This window comes from Teleopsis dalmanni, chromosome 2 (assembly GCF_002237135.1).
Source record: "Teleopsis dalmanni isolate 2A chromosome 2, ASM223713v2, whole genome shotgun sequence".
In the NCBI taxonomy this organism is placed as follows: Eukaryota; Metazoa; Arthropoda; class Insecta; order Diptera; family Diopsidae; genus Teleopsis; species Teleopsis dalmanni.
This window is the reverse complement of record NC_051847.1, coordinates 174942304-174958473: the sequence shown is the minus strand read 5'-3', so window position 1 is coordinate 174958473 and position 16170 is coordinate 174942304. Positions and strand designations below refer to the sequence as shown.

General features: G+C 28.7%; 2 protein-coding genes across 3 annotated transcripts in view; one reads left to right on the top strand and one right to left on the bottom strand.

Moving 5' to 3' along the window:
• LOC119686352 (Down syndrome cell adhesion molecule-like protein Dscam2) overlaps positions 1 to 16170 on the top strand; it is a gene marked incomplete at its 5' end in the record, with an annotated part of 87680 nt that overhangs the window by 39262 nt on the left and 32248 nt on the right.
• LOC119686354 (helix-loop-helix protein delilah) lies at positions 1339 to 13413 on the bottom strand. The gene is made up of 2 exons (XM_038100925.1): positions 13338 to 13413; positions 1339 to 2533 (listed from the first exon to the last, which is right to left on the bottom strand). The coding sequence occupies exon 2, from the start codon at positions 2498 to 2500 to the stop codon at positions 1379 to 1381; it is 1122 nt and encodes a 373-aa protein (XP_037956853.1). The 5' UTR covers positions 2501 to 2533; positions 13338 to 13413; the 3' UTR covers positions 1339 to 1378.

Sequence of the window (16170 nt, the reverse complement as noted above, 5' to 3'; positions counted from 1 at the left end):
GTCTGTTAGCCAAAGTTGGCCTAATAAAGCAAGTCTTCGTCCAAGTCTCCACAAGTGTTGATCGGAGCTTTTCTACGTAATATTCTCTACACTAGTGGCTTGAAATCACTGCAATTAAGTATGAACTCGGCCATGTTAATGAGTTCTTTGTACAGGGTTATATTGAATCCGGATATTTTACATATTGTGAGTGACTAACGCCAATTATTACTTAGCTGCAGAAATTGGGAATCGTTGTTCCCTTTACGAGCTCTAGTAAAATGAACTCTGTAATAAGGATTCTTCGCAGATCTTCTTTATTAACCAGTTGGCATTGTATTCATAACGTTTGATGAGATAAATTTCATAGATGTTGACGGAGACTATATTGAAAAATTAACATATTTTTAGCAATAAAAATTGATTTTCTTATACCCGTCCCGCAAATTTATTAAACATTCTAGTATTTGCAAATAGAAATTAATTTTATAAAAGCATTAGAACATTATTTATTTGTCAAGTTACAAGTCTTAAAAGACTTTAACAGATGTCTTCGATATGTATATGTAGGTCAAACATTTTTATTTTAAGTATAAATGGATATGTCACTGGGCGTTTTCCTTCCTTAGTAAATATTACTTGTTTTCATTCATACTTGACAGATTGTAATAATATAAGAGTTGTATCTATTATCGGTGATATTTTAATAAATTTAATATAGTAGTTATCTTTCTTTCTATCCATAGTATCACAACGAGCTATTATTTGACCTAAGTGGGGTTTGGGCACGACTCCAACTTAAGCAAACCTAGTCTATGTTCCTATCGGTGTAAACAATATTAAAATAAAAATAAAATCTTTAACTAATAATTCTTGAATGTCAAAACTAAAACAGATATCATTTTATATTAGGAAAGGATCTAGTAACTAGTAAAAATACATTGTTCTTAAAATTTAAACAGATATTTTTTATATGGTATTAAGGTAAGCTTTATAGATTGGTATTCTAAAATTGAAACAATTTTTAATTTTAATAGTTTTTTGTATTGCTTAAAAAAATAAACAAATTGTTAACAACTATTTACAAAAAAAATAAATTTTAAATGTTAAGAAACAAATGAGTATCTGAGAGTTACAAAAACAAAGTCCATATGGTTTTTAGTAGAGTTAATATGTATATCTAATTATAAAGTAATAGTTAATATAAATTAATTGTTAAAAAGTCTATCAGATTATACTAGAGTAGTAGCAGTTATTTTATATTGTTAAATAAAATAATTCGAATTAATAATAAAAAATAATCAATGAATAAAAATTAATAATAAAAACTGAAAGTATGACACGTGAGAAAGTTTTGGAAATTGAATGATGAGAATTACACTTAAGTTAACAGATTTGGTCATGTTGAAAACAAATCTAAGGAACTATGTATTGGAAAGTCATATAAATCGTCAAAAGTATCCAAAATAGCCATTGGACTACACAATGGTAATTGCTGTTCCATTGGTATATCTAGCGAACCAGCATTAGCTTCCAACAGTCGAAGGTTTAACTCAAATGGTTGACTTTCATAGCCGCTGAATAGGTTGGCAACTAAATCAGTTGCCATTTCTGTTGATTCAAGCAAGTTAATATAGTTGGCCTGCAAAGGACTTAAGCAATGTTCTGACAAATGCAATGACTCTCCATCAGATTCCAGCATCAAATTGGTTAAGTCAGCAATAGTATTCGCTTGTGTGTAATTGGAATCGTTGACGTTGTTCACATTTCTGTTTGCTTTGGATTTGTTGCTTTCATGGATATCGACCAGCCTTGGAGTTTGCTTCCTTTGACGTCGTTTCGATAAGTTCTTGCGACAAACACTGTTAGCGGGTAATTTTGCAACATTTTTATTCTGCACTTTTGTAGGTTTACTCAAAGTCTTTTCGGGTTGAGCAACTTGTATGCGACTAGCAACTGATTGCAACGCGTCAAATGACAAATTTAGTTCGCCATACTTTTTACACTCTAAAATGTCATCCACTGGTACGTCATCATTATTCAGTGCTTCAGTTAAGACACTTATGTACTTCATGGCCAGTCGCAGTGTGGTGATTTTCGTCAGCTTCTCATTTGCTGCGCCTACCTCTTCATCGGTTATGGCTGTTGGAACACAATTGCGTAGATTTTCGAAGGCTTGATTTATCTCCTTCATGCGGGTGCGTTCCCTTGCATTTGCCGTTTTTCGTCGGTATTTGGAGAGGGGCGCTGCTTTAACTTTCTTCGCATTTGTGGATTTTGCAGTTTTGCTGCTTTCAACTGCAATACAGCCACTGGCATTTTTGTCGGAATATCTGGCGTTTTTTGGTTTGCTGCTTGTGAAAATGAATTCATTTTCTGGCTTTTTGTGTTGACTTTTATGTCTCTGACGGAGTGAATATTTTTCTGTAATTTTGTTACTACTGCTGTTGTTGTTATTGTTGTTGTAGTCACATTTGTTGATTGGCAATAATGCCGCATAATTATGCATTTCATAAGTCATTTTGGACGTGAATTACTTCCGAAGCGCTTTCAACTGAAAAAAAATAAAAATAAAAACAAAAGAAAATTAATTTAATTAATTTTAATTAAAAATTTTTCAATTTATGTTAATTATTATATATTTTGATTTATTGGCTATTCACAAAAATTAAAGTCTTAAATGTGTTCTTGAGATAGAAGCATTTAATCTATCGCAACTTCACTCCTACAATGCGAAGATGAATTTATGCCAAATAAAAGTTAATTTTCGTTTGTTACATGCCAACGAGCATTTATGAAGCGTAAAAATTATTTATTTTCTTTTTGTTTGTCAAAAATAAAAATAAAAGAAATAAAATATTAAGCGGAAATGGTTAATTTTTTTGAAAATTTGTTGTCTTCAAGTTTTAATTTTTTTTTCGATTTTATTGTTTTATTTCATTTTTTGTATAATTTCGGATTTGGGCGAGTTGATTTGAGTTGTTGGTTTCTCAGACTAATCAAAATATGTAGAGCATTTAAAAGTAATTAAAAATTGATCAAATTTCGTATCAATTTCTTGAAATTGAACATAAAATGCTTCCTCACTCATCTTGAGTGATTCGAGTCGAATATGAATTAATAAGCAACGAAGGAAGTTAACAGATACAAGCCCACACATTTAGTAACTGTAAGCAATTAACGTGGGCGCGTGTTTACACGCTATGAATGCTTTTAAATTAGTAGTATTTTTTAATAGCAGACTTTTTTATGATATCTTGAACGGAAATAAATAAAATATTTAAAAATATTCAGAAATATTTCATTTAAAACTGAATGAAATACTTTCCAAAATGTACTGTAATTAATTGTTGTAGAATTCTTCAATTAAGAATATATTTAAATTGTAGTATAGTTAGAATACTATAAGAATACTATATACTACATAAAATACTATAGTAGTAAGAATACTATAAGCAATATATTAAATTAATTTTTTTTTATTTTATATATTGTTGTGAATATTGAATTTAAGTTATCTTTGAAATAGTTTCTAGGAATGTCTGTAAGTTGGGAAATAAGTTTTGATATATAATTATTATTCTTTCTTCATTCGTGATTCTTCTTCTTGAGTTAGTGCTATTACGCACTTTTACTCTATAATGGCTGGGGGGCTTATCTCTACCCCACACTCGGCTTTAACTAGGCTAAGAAATCATATCATTTATATGTCTTTTAGTTGATGACGGACCTTAAATCCGCATATCTTCCTGAGAGTCCAGAAGTGAACTTGAGGATTGTTAGGGCGGGGTTAAGTAGCGTATCAACTTTAGTGAATAATTTTAGAGCTCTGTCTCTGATATATTTTTTCACTGAGTCAATCCTAAGATCTCTATGTATGTCTGTTGATCTAATATACCATGGAATCTTAAACAGTCTTCTTAAAGTCAGGTTTTGTGCTGCCTGTAATTGCTTTAAAGTAGTATTTGAGGCTTTGCTATATGTAACACATCCGTACAGTAGTGCTAGTCTAATTACTTGCGTATAAAGTAACTTTCTGTTTTTAAAGTTGAAGTGATAATTTTCCGTCTGTATTTCAAATGTTTAAGCCAATTGAACCGTTTGTCAAAAGTGACCCCCAGATATTTTATGTTATCCTCCCACCGTATTTCCGTGTCACAAACGCTCACTCTTGGGGGATGCTGTCTTCTTTTTCGAGTTATAAATATAGCCTTGGTTTTGTCATTATTAATTTTAATCTTCATTTTTTGGAAGTATTCCACCATAAGGTCTATATTTCCCTGTAAAGTGTTGCTTATTATTAGAGAACATTGTGTGTTTGCGTTTCACAAAACTAAAAGCAATAAAAACGATTATATAAAACTGAGTGGACTATTTTATTACTTATCGGGATCCAGGGATCGCGAACGTCTACGTGAGAAAGTACGGAACAATATATTAAAATTAATGAAATTTGTACTAATAGTACAATGGTAGTATAGTATTAGTGCAATTATTTTATTTTTAAGTAAAATAACACTTGTAAACAAGGTTTTACAAAGAAATTTGTAAATTTGAATAATTATATATTTAAAGTTTGTAGTTATAGCAATTTTGCCGCTACCAGAGGTTTCAACTAATCTTCTTAGTACTTATATATGTTATTATATATAGTACACTTTTTTTCACTTCAATATATTATTATTTTTTATTTTTTGTTTAAATCAATAACCTTTTATTGCATTGGGAATAGTTTAATGCAATTAGTGAAGTTGTAATAATTGCATGTGCTTGTCATTAAATATTAAAATTAGCCATGAAGTGAGTTTAGTAATTTTAACTTAACTCGAATAATTAACAAACAATTATTTAAAATTAATGATTTAATTAAATTGTAATAGTTATGTTTTAAATCTGAAATATAAATTGTAAGAAAAATTTCCATAAATGAATAAAATCGCTTTATATTGATTACATCTACATAGTAAATTTAATTTTTTTAGTTGATAATGACAAGGATTCCTTTGAGAACTAACTTTTTATACTCTTTACATAAAAAATTGAAAAAAGGTGCATAATGTTAGGTTTGTCATGATTTTTTTGTTACGCATTGAAGGAATAGTTGTAGAGTCCATAAAGTATATATGTGTATTCTTGAACACCTCGACAAGTTGAATTTATTTAACTCTTTCTGTCGTCCGTTCGTTTCACCCAAGAACACACTTTTTTAGTTTTTGAGGTATTCGAGTGAAACTTTGAATACCTACTCTTCGAAAGCATCCTACATTCTATAGCTACCACATAAAGCTGCTATATACATATAAACATATAAATATGAAACTACTTATTTTGTTTTCAAATAACATATAAAAGAAACAATATATATTCGTTAAAAATTTTCAAAACTTTGTGTAAAGGGTATTGGCTTTATTTGTTTCATTTCTTTGTTCTACAGTGAAGTCTAACGTTGACAGTAGTAGAGTTACTATTTAAATCTGAGATTTAAATTTTAAAGGAAAGCCGTAAAAAAGAAAAAAATTCCCTTTACCTTGCATACATCTACATATTTAAAATAATATTAATGATAAAATTTCTTTGAGGATAAGTCCAGAAGTGACATGGCATCAACTATCGTTTCCTGTCAACTCATAATTTTATAATTTATCATATGTCTCTTTTCAAATGTTTTTAACGCTTATTGTAAAGTGGACTTCAAGACAGTTCTAGTGATAATGCTAAGGTTTTCATAATATGTTGACTATCGAGCTACTTTTAGAATTCTGGTGTTGAAGGGTTGTCGATTTCAAAGCGTTTTCTCTATTTTATCACTAACCATTTGCTTTTATCTCTTTCTTGCGGCAATTTATTCCTATCTTCTGGAATATACTTCAAATTCCTTCGAAGCTAGTTTACAATTAACAAGTAAAGAAATTGTACAGTGTTATCCATAATTATGAAATAACTTATAGCTGGATCCTATAAGTTAACGTGGCATAATCTAGATGAATTATTATAATCCTTATAATGTTATCACGTACATTATAATCAATAAATTAAACTATGTTTATATCAAGATCATTTTCTTTATTGTAGTTGTTAGTATATGAATTTTTAATAGTTTATTCTTAGAACTCTTGATTGTTTATTCTCTCTGGATAGTGAGTATAGTAACGCAACTTTCATATATTTCTTTTGGTTCATTCGAAAGTTCACTCTATGTCCACCAAAGTTTCACGTACAGTCAGTATAAAAATTCTAAATATTCTGATCGCTAGTGACAGAAATTACACTTATAGATAGCTGAAATTATTCCTACGATCAATGTACCATAGTATTAAACTGATGCGAAGGATATATTTGGATAGGTTGAGCTTTATTCGTATTGTTTTAAGGTTAACTACTATGACCAATGCACCAAGTGATCTATTTGAGAGTGTATGGTAATTACTCTGAGTGACAGTAACAAATTTTTTCTGTAAAGTCCTGATTCCTGAAGTTGATTTATACGAATATTCAACCATTATTAAACATATATTAAGCTAAAAACCCAGGTGGTTAATAATGGACTACATGTTGTTGATTTTGGTTGTTAGTAAGCAGCTATCTTTATAAAAGTCTAAATGTTTAAGTTGAGTTGTAGGAGTTCTAAACCATTGCAAATGTTCTCAGGTCCGTTATTATGGACTGTATGTGATTGACTGTGGTTGACAGTATCCAGATAATTTTTGCTAATTCGTAATCCTCGAGCAGATTTTTAAGAATACTAAGATATTGAAAAATCGTCCAGGTAGTTTATTTTGAAATGCATGCAGTTAATTGTATGACAGTAGGTAAACATCTATCGCAGAGTTTTTAAAACTACGTTTACTTTTTGAGAATGTTTAATACAGTTTTTAAAATAAATATGAAATATTTTTATTTTTCGACTTATATATTGCGTATTTCAGTGTACTCTTGTTGGTCTGTTATGAGTTAGTTGATTGCATCTAGACCAAACTATTTTAGGTAAAAAATATATAAGTCATCAATATTAAAATATATTTAAAGAGTCAAAAATTTGAATGTAAATTACTTCCATAAATGACTTTGCTTGTTTTTTGACTAAAAGTTTGTTCCTGGTAAACTTTTCTTTACTACTCTGTATATCGGTTAACATTTAAAATATTATTCAGGTTGCTGTCGTATGATATTTTTTTTAAATCAAATTACTTATAGTTTTTTTAGCAATGAACCTTTGCTTCCATATTTGTTTTCAATTATTTTATATATATATATGATTATCAAGTTAATATTTAAAATATTATTCCGACTCCTATCGTATGATATTTCTTGTTTGAAATTATATATCTCAGTCTTTATATGTAAAATAATTGAAATAAACTATGTAAGCAAATTCTATTTAATATACTTCACATCAAAAGTAATGAACTTTACCCTAATTGAAGTAGAGACGCTTGAGTTGGTCAGTACATAGTATAGTCATTAAAAGCTTAATGTGACTTATAGCAAGATATATACATTAGCAAAGTTCCCTGTGATATGAAGTTACATATTTTAACATATATTATGGCATATTTCAGTTAATGCGTAAAATTATTTTTCCACTTGATTAGATTTTTGTCAAAATCGCTTGAAATTTACCAGCGGGAATGAAGAAAACATTTCAGTGACAGCATTCAAGCGTTCATACAAAATCAATCATAGTCTAAATATGACTTTGAAGTCACGTACCGGTTAAAAAACGCTTAAGTTAAATAGTCAAAAAGAAAAGAAACAATCTACAGTCTAGAGTCTGCAGCTTACGTCTTACGTCAGTTTTTCACTACTGATAGATCGTCTATGTTAGATTTCGTCGCCGCTGGCGTATAAATTCAACGCTAAACCAGTTATAATAGCGGCTATCAAAAACTTGAGATATTCTTGTAATAACCAATTATTTATTTGTTTTTTCTTATATATATATTTACTTATATTTATATAACTTATTTTAACATTTCTAACGATTTGACTATTTTTCTTGTCGTGTTTTTCTTCATCGCAACTTGCTGTAAATCTTGTAAAATTCTCACAGCGTCAGCAACGAAAACTGTTTTCCAAATTTGGTTTACTTCGTTTCCATATAAAAATAATGAAGCCATATAAGGTCTTTTCGCGTTGATTGTGAACATACGATTTCATGAAATAGTGTCATACACGTAGTTATGAAAACCGCGCTCCGTGCTTGGACCAGCGCTGGCGTGTTCTAAATAGACGCTGAAGGACAAATAAATTTGGCTAAGTTGGCATGGACCGACGCGCTGTCATCAAATTGTGCACACCAACCTCGCAAACTGGTAATCGCAGTTGCAGATTTTTTCTACTATCTTAACGTTTTTTTCCATCTTTTTATAACCACATTATGGCCAATTAAAAGATGTATGACGCCATTTCAATGGATAAAAAAACCATAGATAATAGCGTTAATCGTGATAAAAATATGTTTGAGATCATTTGCAAGACTTTGTTGTTTATTGAGAACTATAACAATAAAAAATATCTTTTCAAATATTCGAATTATTGTCATTGATATTTTTGTTAGGAAATATTTTTAGCTCATGAGACATAGATTAAATGTTATGACATGTTAGATCTTTTTAACTAGAAAATCGCATGCAAATGACATTTATTTTTTTCTGTAATCATCTTAGGCGAATAAAGAGATAATTTTGTTAAGTTAAATAATGAACTAAAGTTGCCTAGTTTTGTGTAAAAATAACAAAAAATAAATATTTTTTTTGACGAAATAAGTAAACATTAAAAAATTATATTAGTATTGCAATTATTAATGCTAATTTAAGAAAGTTATAATTATATATCATTTAAGCAGCGATATAGGTTAGAATAGTAGCGTTAGTGCCTAATAGCATTGGCATAATTTTTTGAGAAATCAATGATAAAGCACATTGCCAATGTTAAAAAGAAGTCTTCAACTGCTTTAATCCCAACAAATTTCACCAGTAGATGATTGAAGGTCTTTGGTCTTCTTTTCTTACCCAACTGTCAGTTCTTTTAAAATTAGGTATATAACAAGATTTGTAGATCTATCAGGTTGTTTTATTTGAACTTATGGTATATGAAACAGTCGTAACTTTTTCAACATTGTCTGTGCGCTCCTGACTGGTGGTCCTGACTATCTGATATTTTTACAACTTTAATAGATGGTATCACAACAGACCATAACTATACTTAACTGCACTTTGAGAACCAAGCCGCCAATCCAACCTAACCTAACTAATTGATCAGATAGTTGTTAATACATGAAAACATTTTGTAATATATTTTCTATATGAAATTGCTTTTTCATATCCGTTATGACGATTTAAGGATCGACTCAGTAAAAAAATATATCAAGGATAGAGCACTAAAATTATTCACAAAAGTTGATACACTGCCCAACCCCACCCTAACAAACCTTAAGTCCACTTCAGTACGCAGAGGAAGATATGCTGATCTACGGTCCGTCATCAGTTAAAAGATAAATAAATGATAATAATTCTAGTATAGTTTAAGCTTAGTGTGTGGCAGGTATAAGCCCCCCAGCCACAAAAGAGTAAAAGTGCGCAACAAATAAAAGTGCGTAGTGAATTGCAACAACAAAAATCTTTTATTATTTTTAATTAATTAAATTTTTGGTTGACTATACTGCTATTTTGAACATTGCCATACCTATGGTCTTGGAATTATTTCTTATATTTAATTATTCAAGAGTTAGTTAAATCAAGAGTTAAAATCCTAAACCAGCTGTAGAATAATTGAATTAATTATTTATAATTATTTTAATTGTTAAATTTCAATTAGTTAAATCAATTTAATTGTAAATCTTTTGTAGAGGTATTATTTAATATACCTTATATATTTACCATATAAATCTATTAGTTGAAGGGCCTTTTATACGTGTTTGAAAATTCGGTAACTCGTTAAACTGATGCTATACCTATAATATTGCTTTGTTTTTATTTTTGTGAAAATGGGAAGTCATAAGCTATTAGATCGGATAAATTTTTCTATATTCTGTAAAACATTAGCTGATTCTTGTTGGTTCTCAAAAATATAAAATAATATTCCGTCGCTTTCAAAACAGAGACTATTGACTGCATAATAACTATCCCAATGGTTGACCTAATTCTCCGCCTTTAATTCTTACATCGAATTTTTCTTAATAGATTCAATCAACCCCTTTGATTTTTGAAGTGGGATCAGAAAAAAGTCATATGGAGCCAAGCTGGGTTAATACAGTACTACGTTGTTCAATTCTATTGAATTAATAGAGTGGGTAATAGACGCGGGATATCATATTATAGTGTTATTAACTCTGGAGGAAATTATGTGGAATTCTTTCTATGCGTATTCTTCAACTTTTAAATACAGGATACTTTTTTATAGATCGTATTTTAAAATAGTTTGTATTCAGAAACAGAGATTTTGATCTCGCATTTAAATTTTGTTCAAGAACCATAATTTAAATGCGAGTTCAAACAGAAGTGAATTTATTATTAAAGTCTATTATTTATTAAAGTCAAGCAGTGTTTTTTGTCCTACTATTGCTGGTTAAGGTTAATGATTTTTATTATGTGATATATTTTTTTCAAACTTTATTTTCAAAAAGGCTTATCTTATATTCAGATATCTTCTTCGGAACTACTAGGGTTAGGATTGTTTTGTATAATCCAATTTTGTAATACATTCTCTATAGACGATATAGACGATTGGATACTATTCTCTTTTCTTACAGCGTCCATGATGTGCTCATTTTCTGTAAACACACTTAAGTTCGTAAAACTAAGCATTTCACTTAATTTGTATTCGTGTTAATTTCTTTGGATCCGTTTCAAATTATTTTGGATTAATTACGATATTTATATTCAGTTCAATTTTTTCAGCTGATTTTTTTTAATCTATTTAGACATTATTTGAGAATTTCTGAATTAAGGTTTTAAAAGTATTTTATCTGCATATACGAGTACATTAGTTAATCCTAAGATTAAAAACATTCTAGATCATTAGTTTTTGAAATCAAAAAGTTATGAGGGCAATATAAAATGTTCAATGTGTTTTGTTGGATTGATACCTCTCAATATCTTTCAATAGAAAGAAAAAGAAGGACATTACGAAACGGTGGAGTTAATTGGTGATACGCATATAGATTGGTAGTATGCTTACTATAAAGTTTACTTATAACTTATAAACATTAGAAAAAGCAATTTCGTTTTTCGTTTTATTAAATATAATAGAATAAAATGCGTTTAAGTGATGTTTATGAATACGGAAGTAATTACTATTTTTGTTTTATTTGTGGACCTCATAAGTTTCCTTATTTATATTAAAATTAGCTGTCACTTTTATAATGGATTTAGAATTTTTATTGCTGTTGTTATAGTGATTTTTTTTAATGCTATGCTAGGCTTGTTGATTTTTTATAAAAATTTTAATGAAATTCATTTTTAAATTATTTTTTTTCTACCTCAGACAAAACTATTCGCCACTAAAATCTAAAAGTTTTCGTTGATAGACGACTCTATTGTTTTATTTTTGTTATGTTAGTTTTTTAAAAATGTCAAAATTTAATTATAGGTTATATATTATGTTAGTTTAAACACACTTAACTATGTTTACTTAGCTTATTTATTTAAGATTTAGATGAGATTTTAGGTTGATCTAAGCCTAAGTGCCTTGGGCAATTTATTTGAGGTATACAGTAAATCTTTGTGTAGACAGAAGATAATCATTTTAGTAGCACATATCTTGAAGCCATAATGCGTATCTCTGAGGTATTACTTGTTATACTTAATATGGAAAATGGGATATATTATTTATGGCCTTCTGTTTGTCATACTTTTTTTTTATTCAAAAGAAAAAAAATTAAAATATGTAAGAACTCTGTGGTGGCACAAATGTATCTCAAAGTTTCTGTCGTTGTTTTTGTATTGTTGCACGTTGTCTAGTCTCGTGCTGGTGGCGTGTAGTTTAAAAATAAATTTAGCACATCATGATATACTTTTTCTGAGTAACATAAACTTTTTTTTTACTTTTGCTTTAAAGCAACATTATTTAGTTTGCTTTGTTTTCATATGAAATAAATGAAAAATTGAAAAATTATTAAAAATTGCTGTGCTTGACATACAAATCCTAATATTTTAGTACAAATTTGGTAGTTAATTGCCGTTTTAGGATTTAGCAAGTTTTTCTTTATTTTTCTTTATTTTTTTTTTATGATTTTTTATATTTTATATAGACAGTTGTGTTAGCATTAAGACATGCATTAATTGAACCGTATCTGTCTGTCTGCAGTTCTGTCTGCGCCGATTTGGTGTAAACTACTTGCGATCACGTTAACAAGGAAAATCAAGATACGGCAATGTGAAATCTAGCATTGATTTAGATAAAGTCGTCTCCTACTTGGCTTGTGAAAAAATTTCTCAGTACATTAAGTAGGTTTTTTATATCTTAAAGTCTTGCTGTTGGTGGCAGCTAATATATTATATTCAATTTTTTATTTTCGCTATTTGATTGAAATAAATTCTTGAGGAAACTTTTTTTAAAAATCAAGTAAATAATAATGTGTCTGATCAATGAATGTATCTCACTGTTTTAAATATATTAAAGCAATAAAAATTGCATGCTTGGAAGGAGACAACAAATAAATACTTCTTTCGTGCAGTGGAGAGTATATAAAATTTAAAATCTAATTAAATAAATTTTTTGATATAAACTTGAAAGTAAATATTGATGGTTTTTAGTTTTATGTTTAAGTTAGAAATTAAATTCTTATTTAAATAAATTATTTTCAATAAAAAAAATCAACATTTCCTATTTTTTTTAAGTTTGAACATAAGGTCGCACTTAAATAAATTGCATGATATAATTTTCAAAGCAAAAATTTCAACTTTTTTTAATTTTTTGTTAAGTTTAAACGTTAAATCCATTACAAATAATTTTTATTTACTTAAATTTAGAAGTAGAAATCGACTTTTTTTGCTTAAGTTTTTGTAAAGTTCTTTGAGAGATCAATCTTTTTTAAAAAAGCAACAGAAACTGTTTATAAGAGTTAGTTTATTTAGTTTTATTTAATAGTTTATTTATTGAATTATAAATACATTTTATAATTGTCATTTTTATAGTTAATATACATTATTTAGCATATAAAAAAATTTTACTGCATGATAATAAATTTTAAAATTTTCTAAAAAATCTTAAGAATTCCTTTATTAATTTTAAATTTATTGGAACATTCTAGTGGTCTTTTGTTATAAATAATTTTTAAAATATTTTTGTTTTAGTTTACTATCATACCACTTATATATGTATATGTATACATATATATAAAGATAGAAATTATTTACCTATTCACTGCACTTCCTCATATGAATATCTCAACAATTTTTTTTTAAATAAATACTCTTTATAAAAAATCGTTTTAAATATTTTTATTTATATTATATACTTCTTTTTGTTGTTTTTTTAGTATGTTTTTTATATGAAACTAAATTTTGGCATAATTAGCTATTTTTAAGTAAATTTTTTTCGGTATAGTATTTAGAATATTTTGAGGAAATTTATGCAAAGAAACTTTATCTTTATATGACGACTGCGAGCGCATCAAAATAAACGCCGAAACCGATAAACCGATTCACTACAGTGAAATGTGCTTAAGCACTGCTGTGGTTCATTTTCTAAAAATAACGAAATTATTCTTTCTTAGTTTTCTTCACGTGTATCTTGTGTATTTAATATCGAATCGAATTATTTTTTTTTTTTGTGTTGTATACAACAGAACTCATATGAAACACTCCGGTGTGCGTTACTTATTTGGAACATTCACGTCTGTGCGCGTAGCTGGCTGATCTTTAACTAAATCGAAACCAAAGATATAATAATTTTTTTATTAGTTCGCTAGACAATTTCAATTCAATTGTGTTGCCACATGAAAATTGTATATTTTTTTAAGTCGGATATGCCAAGCAGCGAGGCGTTTTGACTTTGACTTGATTTAATTGAATTCTAATTCGACCCACTCTACCGTGTAGGCGTACGTTCGGCACACAATTAAACTATGAATGAATTTGTAGCGCTTAGATAAAAGATATAACAGCTACGACGAGATACGTAATGCTTAAAACTGGCTTCGAACGAAACAACTCAATTTACCGCACGTACTAAATAACCGCCTATCAACCGCTGCGAGTCGAATTGTCACGAGTTTGAGTTTGCAGTTCTTAGCTTTGAGTGCCTTTTGCTAACTGTTAAGAAACTTGTTTTTGTTGTTAGCCGCACTTTTTCGCTGCTGACCAATTTCTATGTGGGTGATTCATGTCAATTAGTCAATGAATTGAGCTCATCGGCTGTTTGTTTTCATTACCATTTTTGGATGTTTCACTCGTTTCGATCAAGCCACTGTGTCAGCTTTTGGTTTCAATTGAGTGTGAATTTATTGCTCTTACACACTGCTATTGTACTAACAAAATAGTAGTTACACAAAATTGTGTTAATACACAAAACTCATTTTGTTTATTATATTTTTAAATTATTCAAAAATAATTATTGACATGTGTGGGCTTCATATAATAAAATGAATTTTAATTTACAACAAGTGCATGGAGGCAATTTCCCTTTCTTAAAATAAATCGTCAGCAATGACATATGCAATCAAAATAATGACGAGGGCTACTTGATAAATTAAAACAGTTTTTTTATAAATTTATAATTTCCAAAATGATTTTCCTTCAATATTTTCGAGAGGCTTGAAATAATATTCTATTGAAAACAAATAAAAGGTTTAAAGTTTAAAGACAATATCAAGAATTTAGTTACTTTCGTCATAACGAACTTTAAAAATCAATATAATAAATATTTTCTAAAATTCATATTACCAAAGAAATTACTTTAAATCTCTCTAGAAATTGTATTTAAAATCTCTCTAGTTTTTGAACAGTAGTGAATTATAATAACAAAATTTCATTATTTTGATTTAAATGAGGTTTTGGCTGACCAGACAGCTGTTTCGAGTATTGCCAAATACTTATCAATAGCAATTTTTTTGGAACTATTTTTTATATTAAATTGTTTGCAAATAATTTCTTCAGACTGCAAGAGGCAACTCGGCCCTGCCAAATTTGCAGCTCAGAGTCAGCGCCGCTTAACCAACTGACCCAAAGCCGTAGTTGAATATTTGAGTATATATTGTAGTTTGGGGTTCTGTTGATTAGTTGTGAAAGTTCGTAAACTAATTTACTTTATATAAATCATGGTCTACGAGTGAGATCAATATTTTGTTAATATAAGTTGTAATTTAACGTCATTTTTATGACGGAAGTGACCTTTTTTCAATTTTATTTTAATTAATTAAAATTTTGGCTGGCCATACAGCTGTTTCGTGTATTGCCAAATACCCCTGATGATGGGTCTCGGAAATAAATCTTGTATTTTATTATTTGTAAATAATATTTTGAGACTGCAAGTAGTAAGAGTTAAACTCGTGCCCTGCTCAAAGTCAACGTCCCTTAACTAACTAACCCAAAAACATACTTCACTTTTATATTCGTACATTTTTCTGGAGTTTTTGTTAATTTGCTGTGAAAGTTTCATTAACAAATAAAACACTTGCTGTGTTTCTATTAGAACGAAATTATAAACCAGCTGTAGCATAACTGAATTAAATAATTATAGTTGTTTTTATTTGTTAAATTTCAATCTCATTTTGTGGAAATGAAATTCTGCTAATTTTGGATGTAGTACAGCCATTGAACACCTTTGGTGGCCTGAAAGAATATCTTATAGTTATATTTGCAGTTGGAGACTCTAAATTAGATTTACAAAAAAATACTTGAAAAAAATGAGTTGGTATCGGACACACTCTTAAAAGATTAAATAGTAATATGCTAAATATAAACATGGAATGACAATGTTTCAGGAAAGCTGAGCATGACTCAAAGAAGAAAGTGGTGCCCTAACTTAAAGATACAAATTATCTAATGGAGAATATCGTTAGCTATTTTCACAATATGATTCACATAGGAACACAACAACATACGCATAAATGGTCGAAAATGCAATATCTTTGCATTATAGTTTCAGAACAAATCATGACGGACTTATGTTAATCTAAATATTAAAATCAACTAAGTAGAGTGCTTTTAAGTAGAGAACTTTCAAGAAAACACGTTTTAAGTAGAGACC